The sequence below is a fragment of the Macaca nemestrina genome, chromosome 1 (genome assembly GCF_043159975.1).
Source record: "Macaca nemestrina isolate mMacNem1 chromosome 1, mMacNem.hap1, whole genome shotgun sequence".
Taxonomy (NCBI): Eukaryota; Metazoa; Chordata; class Mammalia; order Primates; family Cercopithecidae; genus Macaca; species Macaca nemestrina.
Genome location: NC_092125.1, coordinates 148,460,373 through 148,479,502, shown reverse-complemented (window position 1 = coordinate 148,479,502; position 19,130 = coordinate 148,460,373). Strand labels below are relative to the sequence as shown.

The 19,130-nt window shown below is 36.6% G+C and overlaps 1 protein-coding gene across 2 annotated transcripts in view; it reads left to right on the top strand.

The window, feature by feature from the left end:
* DNAI3 (dynein axonemal intermediate chain 3) overlaps positions 1–19,130 on the top strand; it is an 89,108-nt gene that overhangs the window by 44,355 nt on the left and 25,623 nt on the right. For both annotated transcript variants that reach the window (XM_071088356.1, XM_071088368.1), the window contains exons 9-15: positions 2,957–3,147; positions 3,927–4,051; positions 5,428–5,517; positions 7,027–7,113; positions 7,999–8,127; positions 12,153–12,226; positions 17,585–17,729. In XM_071088356.1, the coding sequence (XP_070944457.1) occupies positions 2,957–3,147; positions 3,927–4,051; positions 5,428–5,517; positions 7,027–7,113; positions 7,999–8,127; positions 12,153–12,226; positions 17,585–17,729 (841 nt within the window). The remainder of the gene's footprint in view (positions 1–2,956; positions 3,148–3,926; positions 4,052–5,427; positions 5,518–7,026; positions 7,114–7,998; positions 8,128–12,152; positions 12,227–17,584; positions 17,730–19,130) is intronic.

Sequence of the window (19,130 nt, the reverse complement as noted above, 5' to 3'; positions counted from 1 at the left end):
AACAATTACTTATATTTACCATGGTTACTTTTATGTAAGTCTTTTTCTCCACTCCTAACTCCTCTTCTTCATTAACTTTTTGTAGGATGAGGAGAATGCTGTGGACGTTATGATGATGATAAGTATTTGCAAAAGTATCTTTGTAGATGAGAACCTGAATTTAATTCAAATGTCTTTTGGACATTTCCCTCTTATCACCAATTCCTGTGTTCCTGCACTCTTACTGGCTTTGAAAGAGAAGCATCTTCAAAATGTACCCTAAGCTGTTAGTAGGACCCTGGGTAGAGTTCTGGGGCTTCTAAACCAGAGAAACAACTTGACAAGTTCTCATCAAGCTGATACTAGAGTTTAGAGAAGTGGATCCAATGGAGGACAAGTCTGTCTGTTATATTCGATAGGCTGGTTTCTGTTTCTTTCCAAAATGAAAAACTTGGTAGTCAAGTTCATATATAGCCCAAGTTAAGCTTTTTTATTTTTAAGAAATGTCATTGGTTCTTTCAGACTGCATTAAATATCCTGAAAATTCCAACAACTTTCAAAGTTGTTACCTATACCGAGGGAGACTCTGGCTCAAAAATTCAGTTAATGATTCAGAGAGAACATTATTTGCCACTCATTCACAGGAAGGATGCTATAATTTTTCCTATATGGGCAATGAGGTAGAAATAAGAAAACCTGAGTTTCCCCCTCCCCTTATCAAAATTTAGTAGTCATTACAATTTTTCCTGTAAGAATAATAAAAATGAGAAGTTTGTTTACATATAATCAATATCCAGAGAAAACTAGATATTGAGGTAATAAAAAAAATGTTCAAAATAAATCCACACTGTATATTATCTTTAGACCTGGACTTTTATTCTTCCCTCTGAATTGCCATGCTTATAAAGAAAAGAATAGTGGACAGCTTTATGATTCCCTCCCTGAGATGTGGGAAGGAGAAGCCAGATCTATAAGAAGAAAGAGGAAAATTGGCACAGGAATTATAATAGTACTGGCCAAGAGTAAATAAGAAACCCATGTTTACATCACTGCAAATGTAACTTCCAGCTTTAAAACTGCTTAAGGTTTATTCAGTAGTTTTTAATTAAGGTAAGCCTGATTTTGTTCTGGAAGAAAGCCCTTTTAGAAATGGGAAATTTCTTTCTCATAGAATTTTATCTAAAACAAACTTAAGGGAAGCATTATTTGCAAAAGAAGACAATGATATGAAATGAGAGAGAGGAACTTCAGGGGGCTTCACAAAACAACTAAGAAACCTTCCTTTCAGAGTTAAAATTCCTAGACAACAGTTTTACCAGCCTCCAATTTGTTACTCTCAGGAGCCACATGGTTCCAGGAAAGCAAGAAACCGGAAACCAGAAGAAAGATGTGTTTTCACTTCTTCTGTTTGAATTACTTCCCCATTCTGGCTGAGGAGGTAGAATCAGGAAACCAGAGCGAAAGCCACGTCTTTAACTTTTCTCATGAGAATTCCTTTCTCATTTAGGCTTAACCAGAAAGAAATATGATTTGGAAAATGCTTACTAATGCTTCTACTGGAAACTTTTTAAGTCTCGATAGTCCTCTACACAGGGTTATTCAGTGTTCAATGTGCTTATGAATCATCTGAGGACTCTTGTTAAAATGCAGGCTCTGACTCAGTAAGTCTGGGGTGGAGCCTGTGACTCTGCATTTCTAACAGCCCCAGGTCATGTTGGTGGTCACTGGACCACACTTTAAGTGGCCAGGTCTTAGGAAAGGGGTCTATTTTGAAAGATGAAGTACAAGAAGAATTTAACCAAGAGAGGACTCAATTAGGCAATGATCAGTGTAATGATCAATGACAGGGGTATCAAATGGTTCCCTTTTTTTATATTTTAGGAGTATCTATTTTTACTGTTTATATTGAATTATCTAAAAGGTTTTTTTCTTATTTTAAGAAATTCATAATTGAGAATCACTTTTTCAGCTTATCACACCTATATAAAACCAAGAAGTTTACAATTTTGATCATTAGGGCAAAACCTTGGGTGGCATTCTAATTGTGGGAGGCTCTTATCAACTTTGGGAGAATGCAGAGCTTTCAGACCTAAGCATAAAGAGGGACAATCATTATCATAGGAACTATTTTAAGGCAGGAGCCTGTCAAACCAAGATCCTTAACTATTAGCAAATGATCCTAGCACTCAGATGGTATCTTAAAGGAACAATATTAGTATTTTTAGCAGGATAGTTTTTCATTTTGGGGACTGTCTCATGCATTGCAGGAGGTTTGGTAATGGAATTAAACACAGTAGCACCTCCCAGGCATTGTGACAACTAAAACTACAAACACACACACAGACACACATGCACACACTTCTAAACTCCAATTCTTCCCTTGTTCGGAATCTCTTATTTGTTGTTTTGAATTATGTATGTATTGGGGCTATCCTGTTTAGGATAAGTGATCATTTAGTACAGAATATGCCTAAGAAAATTGCCATTTGTGACAGTTAGGGCTTTCCAGGAAGCAAATGACATCAAGTTAGAGGCAGAAGTTTACTGAGGATTACACTGTGAAAAATAGAGGAGTAGGAGACAGGACCAGGAAGGTAGAGCATCAGACAAATTCTCAGCCTACCCAGCAGGAGCTCCAGAGCAAAGACGCCTGCTGTGGGAGCGCTGCACAAGGAGGACTGGCCAGGCCCAGCCATCCCTGCAGCTGCATGCTCAGGCATTGACCTGGAGAGAGTACAGCCTTGGCTTGGAAACTGAGGCAAATCATGAAGTTGCTCGAAGTTCTGAGTAACATGCCACCATGATTTTTTTTCTCTTAAGTCATTTATTTCAAATAAGGTTAATCATTATTGCCAAGTATAATTGAGAATTATTATTTTTTGTTCAGTATAAATGAAGGAGGAGGAGTTGCTAAGATAGTCACATTATTGGATACTAAAATCCAATATCTTAATTGCTTTTTATTTTTACAAATTAGTGTTGAAATAGCCCTGCAGCAAAATGAAATCACGAACACATTTATTGATGACTGGAAACACCTCGCAGAAGAAGAAGGCACCTTTGGGGACAAGACTGATACCCACCTGAAAGAGTACCAGTCCTTTACCGACCTTCATAGCCCAACGGAGAAAATGATTACCTGTGTCTCGTGGCATCCAACTATCTATGGTGAGATGGAAATGATGGGTATCCCCTTTTGTGATAACACTGAAATTGTCTGTTGCTTTCATATGTAAAATTGCAAACTAGCTCAATGTCAATAAGACACCTTCCATTTGCTCTGTGCTCATTAGGTACCTGCCACGTGCTTTCCACACCTTCACTGCCAGGTGTCCTCCCAACAACCCTGTAGGACACACACCTGTCATCATCTCTGTTTCACAACAAAAGGACCCAAGCTCAACTCAGGGAAGTGACTTGCCCAGGTCACCCAGGTGGCATATGCAGAGTCTGGGTTTGGCTTGGGCCTGTTGCTCTCCCAAAGCTAAATTTCTTCCTCCTAACACTGCCTTTCTGACGACTAGACAAGAGAGGAAATGTGCCTCCTTTAAAGAGCTCAGCAGCCAAGGGAGGTAGGTAGGGTTGTGCAAAGGTGGAAACATGGAAAGAGAGATATTTGTCCTCTTTCTTCCTCCTTTCACCCTCCACTGGCCCTTTCCTCACAAAAAAGAAACAAAACAAGATTTTCTTTTCTTCCAAAATCTTCTGAGTCCCCTGTATATCTTATACTAACAGTACATGTCAGTTTGGACCAGCCAGATTTCAAGTGCTAAATAAGTGACATGTAACTAGTGGCAACCACATTAGCCAACAGAGCTCTAAGAAAACTCTTGGTCTCCTATGGACAAAGTGAAAATGAAGAGTGGCTGTGTAGAAAAGCAAAAGCTAGAGACATCTCTCCATATATAGTTGTTGCCAACTTTAATTTCTACCTGTGTTTCAATCAGGGCTAATAGCTGTGTCGGTGGCCGTGCGACTTTCTTTTGAAGACAGAGTTCACTTTTCTGGTAAATTATTGCTGCAGCCATCACTGATTCTTTTCTGGAGCTTCTCTGATCCTATACATCCTCAGGTAATTAGGAAGAGTTGCCCATATAGCCTAAATTTTCAAATACTACTTTCATGTATACCTTTAGCAGTTTTTATTGCAAAGTACTTTATAATCATGTAATGTTGTAAACATTTATAAAGTTAGGCTTTCTTCAATGCAGAACTTGTCATCATTCAGTTTGAGCAAAACTAAAGTTTACAATTTGTTTATTGAACAAATCAACATGCTATTTTTTTCAAAGGTTGTAAGAAGAATGTTTAAACTATTTTTAAAACAAACTCTTTTATGGACTTTACTTAAATACCAGTTGGTCAAATGCAAATAGATTTTAGTTTCACATGAGTTTCCTCAATTCCAAGGATCACTGGATAATAAATAAAAGTGAGTGTGTGGGAGAGCACTGGGGAGTGGTATGGACTGCGGCCTTGGAGAGTGCATTACCTGTCTCTAGGCTGGCTGCCCTCTTGTTGCCAGGTGATCCCATTGTTAAGAGAATTGAGAAATTTGGAATTTTGTATGCAATCGCCCAATTTTAAATAGCTCAACTAAAACCAAACCAAAACACACAGAAACCCCACTCAAACCAACCAAAACACATAGCAATTCAAATAAAATGAGGCTGAAGGGTGGGTTTGCTACACAGGGTTCTAGTTTTCATGGTCTGCTCAATAAGACATCTGCTTAGTGGGTGGGTGGTATATAGTGTTAGATTAAGTTATTTCAATGTTTTAAATATAGTAATATTTTGTTTCTAAAAAGTATTGCATAATCAAGACTTTCCCTAATAAACCCTGGCCTCCCCTTCTTCCTTTTTCCCAATTCATTTGAATTAAGGTAGTTTTACTGTAATAGATTCTAAATACTTTAATTATTATAGACCCAGAGATCAAAATAAAAGATCTCTAGCCCTTTCTTATCAGCCACAAAAACAATGCCACTCTCTCACTAGCGTTTTCTAACCTTTCTACCCTGTAGATCTCCTCTCCACTCCAGGAGTGCCTGGCTCACTATTCAGCAAGCAACAAAACAGACACAGATCCTGTCCTCACAGAGCTTCCTTTCCATGGTTTTCAGGAACACGAATTTCATAGTCTTTTTGTTTATAAACATTGTAACATGCTCCCAAAATAACTACAGTTTGTTTCTAGAGGGGTGGGTTGGGGGATACCTGGGTCCCCTTGAGAACATACTCACCGTCCCTCATATGGCCAATGTGCACAATAAAATTCAGCAAAAGCAGCTTTTAGTTCAGAGGCAGAACTCTGAAAATAGACTCTCTACATACCTTGCTTATAGATAGCTATAAAATTAGACTTTTAACTGCCTTAATATTATTTTCTAGCCATGATCTTAATCTGTTTTCTCATTATTTCATGAATTTGCTGGGTTTACTTTAGTTAATGCTGGAGAGCCCAGATGACATCTTCTGCTTCAAGTTCTGTCCGAGTGATCCTAATATCATTGCTGGAGGCTGTATCAATGGGCAGGTACTTAAATGGAATTTTTTCAGCTATGTATTAATGTAGACAAACTTTGGTAATAAGTTTTGATTTGGCAGTTCCTTGGACTTAAGGATTCAATTCAGCAGAAGGAAGGCATGCCAATTGTGTGCCAGACACCACACCAGGAAGCAGGGTATAGAGACGTGTTACACATGGTATCAACTCCTGAGGTGTTCACGGGGTAACTGAGCTTCAAAACTGAAACAGAACTGGGTGAAATCTATTTGTGTTGCTGGGACCGAACCACATATTGTATAAGATTCCATGGAAGAACAAAAGCTACAAGCATTACTACCTCTTGGAAAAAAAGGCCTCTTCTGAAATTTCCTTGGGAGTAGGAGTTAGGGGGTGATCCAGAACTTAAACAGAAATTCACTAGAAAGCATACATACATCACTGAATTTATAGATAGATAGATAGATAGATAGATAGATAGATAGATAGATAGATAGATAGATTATATGTAGATAGATAGATAGATACTATTTGCTTTTATCTTCTTTTTAAGTTATCTAATATCAAATTTAGATCCTATCCTCCAATATCCTGTTTCTCTAGTGAAGCAAAACAATCGTAAAGCTGTTTTATGGTCAAAGTTTAAATTCATTGTGACTGAGTGGGTTTGACCATTAAAAGCGTATATGATTTTTGTGTGTGTGGCTTGAAAAACTTTCTTGCGGTTAAAATGTAAATGCCTGCAGCTTCCATGTCCATTTATCCAGAACCAAAATAACCAGGAAAACAATTTTTTCTCCCTCAGTTTTGTTCAACAATAACTGAGGGTCATAATGACTCAGAGCCCATCCTCCAAGCCCTGCAAATCCTGAAATGCCTTTTTCACTCATTACAAAGGTAACGTGACTTTATTTTAGAATATTCAGAAAAGCACATGATGAAAATAAAATCACTTACAATTCTGTACTCCTAACATTTTGTTAAAACTTTAGTGTACTGAAATACCTTTTAGTCATTGGAAACCTAATTTAGTGTTACATTTCTACCTTATCCTGACTTTTTTTAAAAAAATGGCCATCTAGATACATAAGAATTCAGAGTTGGCCATTCAATTAAATCGAAATCATCACTTCCAAGTCTTCTTTGGACAGTCGGGTGTTTGTACTCAATTCTGGAGTATGGGCTGTTTTTTCCTGGGTCCAAAGCAACGGTCCTTACAATCACAGCACATTTCCAAAAACAGAGGAAGAACTTTTCCCAAAGCAAAGGGAAATTGCATGACATTTATTTTGGATTTTTAAAAAATACTGGCATTTATTAATGTGAGCACAAAAATGAAAATGCTAAAGATACTTTTACAGAGAAGAAAACATTTTTATACTAGCTTTAAAAATTGCTGACTTACTTAAGATACAAGCTAAATTTGATTATCCCCTACGGTGATTGACTTATCAGGCTACAAACCAATAGTTAAAAGAAAATTAAGACTCAATTAGATATTTTCTGAAAAGGTTATGATAACATTTATTTCTGTTTTAGATTGTCATGTGGGATATCACCGCACATGCAGATCGCATAGAAAACATTAAGGGAGGTGGTAGTAGAAGTAAAAAAGCCACACTGAAGGTAAGCTTTTTAGAACATTTCATTTGCAAGTTTTTCCATTTAAGAGTTTATGGAAAAGTATATAATATAGTTGCCAAGGCTAATAAAAACTCAAGAGAAAAAAGGAAAAAATAAAAGAATGTTATTTCCCAAGCCTTCACCTGTGCTTGTGAACACGCTCTGAATCACTTTTATGTGGGCCCTTGATTAAAACACAATGAATCGAGTTGCACCATCTACCCAAGGATATGAAGTTCTGTCTGGTTGTTATTGTTAAACGAAATGAAGGGACCATGTGACTTGCCTAAAGTGAAGTGATTGAAAGAGCACTGGACAGAAGAGCAGATACCCAGGCTGTGGACCGTAGTCCTATGAGTTTGGACGTGCCACCTCACCTCAGCAGGATAGCTTTTCTCATGTATAAAATGAAGGGGTTACATCATATTTGATGATAATACACCATGGTTTTGTGGGGCTATGGATTCTGTTAAGAGGGTTGAGAAGATTCCTCAGCTCCCAACTCCATACCTACCAACCATATTACACATCTACTCCAGCTCAATTCTTTAGCCTTAACATCAACAAGTCTCTTACCAAAGAATGGTGAGATGCGGCCTTCTATAGGCACAAAGAAGTACTCCCTCTAGAATGAGATGTCTCATTGATTCTTTATGGAGTAGGTCAATAATACTTGCTAAGTTTAGAGATACAGTCTTAGACCAAACTGAAGGGGAAAGTAGATAATCCTATTCCCTAAATATATGATATATAGAGACACTAATTTATGATTTTCCTTGAACTAGTATATCTCTAAATTGTTAATTTTAATTGGGATGATGAGTAAAGTATGAGTTCATTCATCAGCCCTCTGAAATTAGCACTTAACTTTCTTTTAATATTTTTCAGCCTATGTTTCTCCTTGAACCGGAGAGTAATAAAGAAGCAATGTATATCAGACACTGTGCAGTCTCTTCAATAGAAAATGGACATAAGAGAGTAATTACAGATATACACTGGCTGTCTGACACATTTGAGGTGAGACTTGATGGCCTTATACCTTTCTCCTGCTGAATTATACATTTTCAGATTTTATGCAAAGAAGATGTTTCAAGTCAACAATTCATTTACACTTAAATTGTGAAATAACCAGGAACTAAGCATCAAAAAATTGGGTTACTGTTGCCAGACTGGTATCTGAGCTGGAGTAAGAATAAGGCCAATCTTTCAACTCAATTGGCTTCTAACTAAAAAATGTGGATGGTGTCAACACTGAAAAAGACAATGGTGGAGAAAATGAGGGCTTGATGTGTAGAAATGAACTGCAAATATTTTACACCCTTAGCATGTATGAATTTAAGATTTATGATCTCAGATATTTGGGGGAAGGGAACCCTAAAGATCTGTGACATACCATGTAATTTTGCTGGGCACAATCTGGAATTGAGTGTGCAGAGAGGCTGGTGGGTGAAAACTAGTTGTGCAGTCCATGAGCCCAGCTGACTGCCCAGCTTCTGCATTGGCGTTTGTCTTTATGGTTGTATACTTACTTGACTATAACCTCACAAAGGATGGGGTCTATAAATTTGGAAACTGGCAAGTTCCCCAAATGTTTCCCTCAAGGGCATTAAAGATCTACTATGTACTTTGAAGAATTAACAGGTGAAATATCAAGAATATTCTGAGAAATTAGAGTTGTAAGAGGTGATTATCATTATACCAGTTGTAAGAGGTATTCAAATGGATGATGCAAAGCAATGATACTTTTAAAAGTCATAATGAACCAAAATAAATAGCCCACATATAGTTTCTGTGATATATTAAAAGTTTACATGTAATAATGGGAGTTGTAATACAAGTAAAGGAACTTCATATCACTTCCATTTCAATGCACACCATGCATGCAATTTCATTGAGATGATTTTAAATTTAAATGAAAATAACAGGCCGGGCACAGTGGCTCATGCCTGCAATCCCAGCGCTTTGGGAGTCGGAGGTGGGGGGATCATGAGGTCAGGTGATCAAGACCATCCTGGCTAACACGATGAAACCCCGTTTCTACTAAAAATACAAAAATAAAATTAGCCGGGCGTGGTGGCGGACTTCTGTAGTCCCAGCGACTCGGGAGGCTGAGGCGGGAGAATGGCGTGAACCTAGGAGGTGGAGCTTGCAGTGAGCCGAGATTGCATCACTGCACTCCAGCCTGGGCAGCGGAGGCAGACTCCAGACTCCGTCTCAAAAAAAAAAAGAAAAAAAGAAAACAAAAAAAAAGAAAACAAAAGAAAATAACAAATCATATAAAAATACAGTAAATCAAAATAGAATATCAGACTCTGGAATGAAGATAGTTTTCAAAGATAATTAATGTTGAAAGAAATCAGAAAGGAATGATTGACAGATTCAAAATATACAAATATAAATTTCTAAGTTAAAAAATAATGAGAGGCCGGGCATGGTGGCTCATCCACGCCTATAATCCCAACACTGGGAGGCTGAGGCAGGAGGATGACTTGGAGTTTAAGACCAGCCTGGGCAACATGGCTAAACCCCATCTCTAAGTTAAAAAAAAAAAAAAAAAATTAAATAATGAGAGGGATAAAGAGAGGTTAATTAATGGGTGTACAAATATACAGTTAGATAGAAGAAATAAGACCCAGTGTTTGATAGATTAGTAGGGTGACCATAATTAACAATAATCTATTATACATTACAAAATAGCTAGAAGAGAATAATTTGATTGTTCCTAGTATAAAGAAAAAAAAATATTAATATTTAAGGTAATGGATAGGCCAAATACCCTGATTTCATCTTTAAACATTTTATGAATGTATCAGTATATCATATATACCCCCAAAATATGTCCATCTGCTATACATCAATAAAAAATAAAAAGTAAAGAACAAATAACAAAATGGAGGAAAATATTTGTACCAAATATGGTAAATATAAAAATTTTTGATAAATAAGCAAAAGACTTAAAAAATAAAACAATAAATCAACATGAAAATCATTCAGCCATTCTAATATCAAAGAAATTAATAGTAAGGCAACAATAATGTGCCATTTTGGATTTATTTAATTTTTAAATGAAAAATTTGATTAATATATTAAAAAAGAATAAAGTGGTGAAACCAGAACACATTGCTGATTTCAACATAAAACTTTTGGAATGCAGTTAGTCAAGGTGGTTCTTAAGTCATCCAGATTTTCAAATTGTTTGACCAGTAATTCCAGTTTTAGAGAATTCATACTAAGAAATGATCCAATTTGTATATCTAGATACAAAATTATATGCATACCTTGAAAAATCATGTCAAAGTGTTTCCATGAAAGAAGACTGGAAGAGATTGTAAGGCAGAATTATATATGATTCTAAAATATTCTGTTTTCCAAACTTCTATAATACTGTTATGTTTTTGGAGTTTTAGTCATTAAAACATAAAACCCCAGAGCAAGCACATCTCTGGGGTCTCTGACTTCATTATCGCAGAAAAGCCTCAGTAGAGAGAGAGGTAACACCATGCAGGTTCTGGAATGAGTGGAAGTTGGTAGTTCAGGCCACAGAGATGTCCATCAGGTTTGTGGTTGCCTGGCTTCTGGATGCCTGCAGACATGACCTGGGCACCACCTATACCTTCCCCACCCCTGTTTTTACCTAACTTCATTTGCTGCTAGAAGCCCCACCTCTGTTTATTATTTTGCTCATCAGCTTTATCAGGAGGTTAGAGCACTGGGGAAAGTCATGTGTTTCCCTCTCAATTCCAGAGTGGCATCTTCACAGGTTGTCTCAAAGCCTGCTGCCTTCTTTGAGAGCTAGTGGGTTGGAATTTTGGACCTTCTAGGACCTGAGGAACCATAAACCCTCCTGTGAATCCTCTGTGTGCATGCAGTTATGCCCGTAATTACAAAAAAGTCAGGTCTTACAACAGTCATGGCACACTTTTATTTGGTGTCTCATTTAACATTTAGCCTCTTTCCCATTGATCTTACCTGCTTAGCAACCTCATAAAAGCACCTATGTTCTACTGTACGATTCAGTGAAAAATTGTCAGAGCCTACATTTCTAATAATAATGGATAATGAAATGGTGGTATATCATCCGTATATTATAAAAGGATTAGAATAATTTATGAGGCTGGGCGCATGGCTCATGCCTGTAATCCCAGCACTTTCAGAGGCTGAGGTGGGTGGATCATTTGAGGCCAGGAGTTCCAAACCAGCCTGGCCAACATGGCGAAACCCTGTCTCTACTAAAAATACAAAAATTGGCTGGGCGTGGTGGGCACATGCTGGTAATCCCAGCTACTCAGGAGGCTGACGCAGGAGAATCACTTGAACCTGGGAGGTTGAGGTTGCAGTGAGCTGAGATTGTGCCACTGCACTCCAGCCTGGGGCACAGAGTGAGATGCTTTCTGAAAATAATACTGTATAGTTAGATATATATATATATATATATATATATATATATATATATATATAATTTATGAATATACAGGTAAATGTTCAAATTATGTGGAGTGAAAAATCTCAGTATAAAAATTTATATGCATTCTAATTACAACTATGTAAAAATGTTTCTGTGACAAAAGACTAGACGAGAATATATTGCAGAACAGTATTTAATTTTAAAAACTATTTCCCAAACTTCTGAGATAGTGGTATGTTCTTTTTTTTTTTTTGATACAGAGTCTCGCTCTGTTGCCCAGGCTGGAGTGCAGTGGCGCGATCTCGGCTTACTACAAGCTCTGCCTCCCTGGTTCACGCCATTCTCCTGCCTCAGCCTCCTAAGTAGCTGGGACTCCAGGCACCTGCCACCACACCCGGCTAATTTTTTGCGTTTTTAGTAGAAACGGGTTTCACCATGTTAGCCAGGATGGTCTCGATCTCCTGACCTCGTGATCCACCCCGCCTCAGCCTCCCAGAATACTGGGATTACAGGCATGAGCCGCCAAGCCCGGCCAGTATGTTCTTTTATTAACATTTAAACCAAAAAAGAGAAGAATTTAAAAGGTAAATAGCTATGAGAAAAACAATTTTATTTCTCTTTCATGTTTGAAAAATAGATTAACAGAATGGGCTCCGTCTTTGAGAATCGAAGTGGAATATGCTGTCAACTTGTTACATGTTCAGCAGATTGGTAAGTCTTGTTTCAAACATTTCCTTTTTTTTTTTTTTTTTTTTTTTTTTTTGAGACAGAGTCTCTCTGTCTCCCAGGCTGGAGTGCAGTGGCCGGATCTCAGCTCACTGCAAGCTCCGCCTCCCGGGTTTACACCATTCTCCTTCCTCAGCCTCCCGAGTAACTGAGACTACAGGCACCCGCCACCTCGCCTGGCTAGTTTTTTGTATTTTTTAGTAGAGACAGGGTTTCACCGTGTTAGCCAGGATGGTCTCGATCTCCTGACCTCGTGATCCGCCCGTTTCGGCCACTCAAAGTGCTGGGATTACAGGCTTGAGCCACCGCGCCCGGCCCAAACATTTCCTAATGTGTTTTCATACATGTTGTTTTTTCTTAGGTGCTCCTAAAATCAGTGTCGTCTTCTCCTTAATATTTATTGTAGCAATTAAATCTAATATAACAAAATGAAAGAATGTTATGGATTGTTGCTGGCTTAAAAATTGTTTTATAGAGGTAAATATGTTATGTAAAGAAGAATTAACTAAGCTTTGTGGTTGATAATGTTGTATAGTATTATCCATAGTTCTCCTTCTTCACATTCTCATATTTGTAAATTTGTAATATATGTTATTTATATTCAATTTTATCTAGGAATTTTGAAGATTACAACATTTAATTGGGAAAGCTTCTTTTTAAAAGTAGAAAAGTTTTTACATTTTTATTGTATATTTATAAAAAGTATTCTTACAAACAACTCGGTAGCTACGTTGAAGAAGATTTACTTAAATAAAATTACATCTCCCAGTTTATAGAACTAAGAATTCAAAATGAAACAGGAAATATGAAGAATAATATCATTTATCTAGCATCCAAATACTGGACAAACTTTCCCATTCCAAACAGCTTTGACTCCAGTGGAAACAACGACATCATACGCCACAGAAGAAGTTGTGGAGTGACGGGAGAAGGAACAAGTGATGTTAGCAGCAGCCACGGGCCAGGGATGAGGGAGACGTGATTAATCCTGTGAGCACGTATTGGGGAAGATTCTGTGACAACAGGCAATGAGAACTTACTGTGGCTAACTTAAGGGAAAGAAATAAGTTTATTGGAAATAAATGTATTGGATATTTATGCCAATACTCTACTGGGTGCTTTAATAGGTTAACTATCTTTATATTTGCAACAACCCTGAAAAATATTTACAGATAGAAAACATGAGGAGTGATATTGCGCCATTGCACTCCAGCCTGGGCAACAAGAGCAAAACTCTGTCTCAAAAAAAGAAAAAGGAAAAGAAAACATGAGGCTCTGAAGGCAAATTCATATTCCACCTATAGCTGACTAAATATAGAGTGAGTTATACATAGCACTACTGAATGTCCTATATTGTAGCTAGTAAGTACTGACGTTCCTGAATCAAAGGAAGAACTGGCTTGGACCTTGAAAATAGCCCCAGAGATCTGGGTAGCAGGAACAAATGGCCAGCCCCTTTTCTCTGAATGAATCAGTGCCAATCGTTGTGTCCCGCTGCTCAAGATTCAAATTAACTGGAAGGGATCTGCCTGGCTCCCACTGTATCATGAACCCACCCCTTTAGCCAGGGAAGAAATGACAGAGCACCTTGAGTGACGATCCCAACCTGACTACATGTAATGGAGAACAGGGTGGTTCCCCAAAGAACCACTAGAATGCACCGTCTCTACTAAAAATACAAAAAATTAGCTGGGTGTGGTGGTACATGCCTGTATTCCCAGCTACTCGGGAGGCTGAGGCAGGAGAATCATTTGAACCCAGGAGGCGGAGGTTTCAGTGAGCCGAGATCAAGCCACTGCACTCCAGCCTGGGCGACAGAGCGAGATTCTGTCTCAAAAAAAAAAAAAAAAGAAAGAAAGAAAGAAAAGAAAAGGGGGAAGTTGTCCCCGAGGCAAAGACAATACATCACCTATAGGGCCATATGAAATATCATGGAACAATTAAATTATATTATATTATGATTTCATAGGGAAACACTTGTGCTATAATGTTGATTGTAAACAACAGAATGTAAAGCTATACTAGGAGAACATTTAAAAGCATATTGACATAGGTCCTGAGTTGTTTCTTTATAATGATGGCTCTTGAGTTTGGAAGGAAGGAAGAAGGCTGGTTGGTTAAATTGTTATTTATATGATTATTTATATAAATATGAGGATATTCTGGAAACATTTCCTTCAAAAATTATTAAAGTAAAAAAATAAAGTTTGTGCTTTTAGAAAAGCTTTCAGTTACCTGGAAAACTCCATTAGTCCTAACCTTTATACTTCAGCCATGCTAAGAGTCTTATAACACAGAATATAACAAAATAAATTTCCATTAATGAAGAATGTGTAACTAATTTATATAGAAAGTTGAACTGATGCTGTCTGTATTTAGTAAAGCCATTTTATGAATGATGCTAATTAATGCTATAAGATTTAAGAAGTGCTATATCATTTTGAAGAACAATTTAAAACCAACTATAAGCATGTTTAAAAAGAGATCTTTTTAAAAAATTTTTTTTAAATTTTTTTTTTTTTTTTTTTTTTGGTCAGAGTCTCGCTCTGTTGCCAGGCTGGAGCACAGTGGGGTGATCTCAGCTCACTGCAACCTCCACCTTCTGGGTTCAAGCCATTCTCCTCCCTCAACCTCCCAAGTAGCTGAGACTACAGGTGCACGTCACCATGTCCAGCTAAGTTTTGTATTTTTAGTAGAGACAGGGTTTCATCATGTTGGCCAGGATGGTTTCGATCTCTTGACCTCGTAATCCGTCCGCCTCGGCCTCCCAAAGTGCTGGGATTACAGGCATGAACCACTGCCCGGCCAAAAACAGATCTTAATGTGTCACTTGTGGTGTTTTCTCAAGAATTCAATTTGACAATATAAAAATGATTAATATTTTTATTAATTTTAACCATTTATCCATTATTTAAATGAATAAATTATATTGATTAAATTATATTTAAAAATTTGTTAGTCTTCCTTGAGTTGCTATTTAATACTTTAACTTACACATCTAAGTTATTTAATAGATCTTAAATTTATTAATCAGATTATATATAACTTCAGTGATAGAAATTATAGAGCTAATATGGTATATTTTTAGCCATTTTCATTATATGTTTTCACATAAATGATACGAAGAATATAATTAATTTCACAGACTAGTATAATTAATATTAAATATACTTAATTAATACAAGTATCACTATAATGTGTTATAGTTTCATTACCAGAAACATATTCCTCACAGGTTGGTTATGAAAATCAAATGAGATAGTGTATGTGAACATTCTTTATAAAATTTCACACATATACAGAGTATTATTTTTAGTGCACTCTGTATATGTGTGGAACTTCTAAAAAAAATTTTAAGATATATTATCTCGTTTGACTTTTATAGTTAACCTGTGAGGAAGAAGGAATAAGGATAAATAACACTTGGCTTGTTGGGTGCCTACTGTGTACAAAGCACATTATATCCAACTCTGTGTATGTTATTTTCACTACATCACTTTTAAGATTATGTGACTTTGATGAAACACCAAAAGTGCAAGCAACGAAAGAAAAAAATAGATAAATTGTACTTCATCAAAATTAAAACTTTTTGAGCTTCCAAAGTTACTACCAATAAATTGAAAAGACAACCACAGAATAGGAAAAAATATTTACAAATCATATATCTGATAAAAGACTTGTACCAGAATATATGAAAGAACTCTTACCATGCAACAATAAAAACCCAAATGACCCAATTAAAAAGTGAACAAAGGTTCTCAGTAGATATTTCCCCAAAGAAGATACACGAATGGTCAATAAGCACATAAAAACATGCTCAATATCATTAGTTATCAGGGGAATGCAAATAGTGAGACCTAGAATAGCCAAAACAATCTTGTCAAGGAAGAAAAAAGTTGGAGGACTCACACTTCAAATTTCTAAACTTTCTACAAAGCTATAGTAATAGAGACGGATGTACTAGAACTAGCATAAGGATAGATACATAGATCAATGAAAAAGACCTGAGAGTCCAGAAATGAACCCATACATCTTTGGCCAACTGATTTTCAACAAGGACGCCAAGACAATTCAATGCATAAAGAATAATCTTTTCAACAAATGATGCTGGGACCACTGGATATCCATGTGCAAAATATAAAGTTGGATTCCTATCTCATCCCATATACAAATGTATAAAATGGAATAATGATCTAAACGTAAGAGCTAAAACTAGAAAACTCTTAGAAGAAAACATAGTCACATATCTTCGTGACTTTGAATTGAGGGGTGATTTCTTAGATATTACAACAAAAGCACAAAAAGAACCCAAACTACCTTTGATGAAATACAATTTTATACCCACTACAATGACTATAATCAAAAGACAAAGAGCAACAAGTGTTGGTGAACCTGCAGAGATGTGGATAAATTGGAGTGATTACGCATTGCTGATAGAATGTAAAAATGGTGCAGTTGCTTTGGAAAACAATCTGGCAGTTCCTCAAAAGATTAAACACAGAGTTATCATTTAACCCAGCAATTCCAGTCTTAGATACACCCAAGAGAAATGCAAACATACACAAATGTTCACTGGCAACATTTATAATAGACAAAAAGCTGTGGTGGGGGTGTGTGGAATTCAAATTTATTTATCAAATGTACTGATGAATGGATACATAAAATGTAGTATATCCATACAATGGAATATTCATCAGTAAGGAGGAATGAAGTCCTGATAGCTGCCAGCCACAACACGAATGAGCCTTAAAAACATGCTCAGGGAAAAATGGCAGTCACAAAAGACCGTGTATGATTCAATGTATGAAATGTCCAGCATAGTAAAATCTATAGAGCTAAGAAGCAGATCAGTGGTTGTGTAGGACTGGTGGGATGGCTTGGTAAAAACTGCTAATAGGAAGTGACTGCTAATCTGCGTGAGGTTTTTTGGTGAGGTGGGAGAGCCTGACGAAAATCTTCTAAAATTGATTGTGGTGATGGCTTCCCAATTCTGTGAATATATTGAAAGCCATTGAATTATACACTTTAATTGGATGAATGTTGTAGTATATGATTTATATCTAAATAAAACTTGTATTTTTAAAAGATTGCGTCAATTTCAAACTCAATTCTTATGTATGTTATTAGTCCCAAGATGAGGGAGGCTGTTAAACAAACCAACAAACAGTTTAATTCTCTAAAATATGAAGTACAAAGCTGTCTCAGTTCATAAAAATCTTAGTTTCAGATACATTAAAATATAGCCATGGTCACAATGCTAATATATAGCAGCATTAATGGTAGTCCTGAGGCTGCACCTCTTGTTTATACTTAATAAAAATATATATATAAACTTTTTTTTAGCACAATATGTTTTTGGGATATTAGACCACAGAAACCTTTAACCCCCCAAACAACAGAGAAAAAGAAGGAAGAAAGTATTGAAATTCCTTTTGATGTGCCATCTACTTTTTTGCATCTAGATCTCTCCTGGAAACCTCTCACTAAGGTAAGTAATGTGGGGTTTAGTCCATCCTGTTTGCATAATACGCTATTTACTTTGCATTCATAGACATACATACACACACACACTCTCTGAAAGTACAGCAGCTCAAATTAACACAAGACTGTACAATTTGTGTTTATTCAACCAGTAAATTCCTTGATTGAGAGAACTTTTAGTTTTACTTTATTTTTAATTGATACATGTTATTGTATATATTGCATAATGATTTACATAGATTTACTTCGAAAAGTTGACAGTGAAGAAGTATATGGTTGCGGGCGTAGCTGATGTTTGCGATATACAGAAAAAGGGAACAGAAAAACATTTCAGTCATTCTAACTGTGCCAATAACAATGATAGGTTTCAGAGTTCCTGGGAAAACTTCAAGCTCTCATTATTTTTTAATTATTATTTTTGGATTCAGGGGGTACACATGCAGGTTTGTCCCATGGTCATATTGTATAATGCTGGGGTTTGGGCTTCTGTTGAACCCATCACCCAAGTAATGAACATAGTACCCAATAGGTAGTTTTTCAACCCTTGTCCCCCTTTTTTCCCTCCCCCCCACAAGTTATTTTGATGTCTCTTTAGATCCAGGCAGAAATCAAAATCATCATGAACTCAAGATCGATATTTCATATATAAACAAGCCACAATTTCCAAATGGTTTGTGTAATAATTATTCAATTGCATGTCAGTTGCCTGAAACTTGGTTGGTACTCAAGTTAGCTCAGAAAAGCTAGTTTTTCTCCCCACTGTAGCCAAAATTCTGCATATTTTGCCTATCAATAGAAGGAACTGGTATTGTTCCTTCTGTATGTTTTAGGGATATTAGACCACAGAAAGCTTGATAATACCTATGACCAAACAAAACTGAAAATTAACTGAATGAGAAGTTGTTGTATTTATCTCACATGGCAGAGCTTTAAGAAAAGCTGTTTTAATTTGAGAAAAATATGGCTATGGACAAGATGTGTGTGGAAAATATAAACAGACTTCAAACTTAATGGCTCTCTTTCTTCAGAATGTCTAGTTTTAATTTTAAACTTAATACTTTTCTTCTGATTTATAAATATCACAAGAATTATATTATTTTGTATTTGCTCCCAATGGAAGAGAGAACATGGAGGAATAAGAATATTGCTGAGATAATTGGGAAAGAATTGGAAAGAGAAGATTATAAATTTGGGGGAATGGGGGTAGGATCTACTGAGCTATGAATCGTTCAAACAAACAACCCCAAACTCATCTAAGAATAATTGCATAGCATGTGGACAAACATCCTGAAGCAAAAGAGGCTGAGGGAGCTGTGAGGGAAAACTGTGAAGTGTGACAGTTGCTCTTTCCAGCCACCAGGATGCAGTGCAGGCCCAGGGCCTTCTGGAACTCCAGTGCATGTGTGCT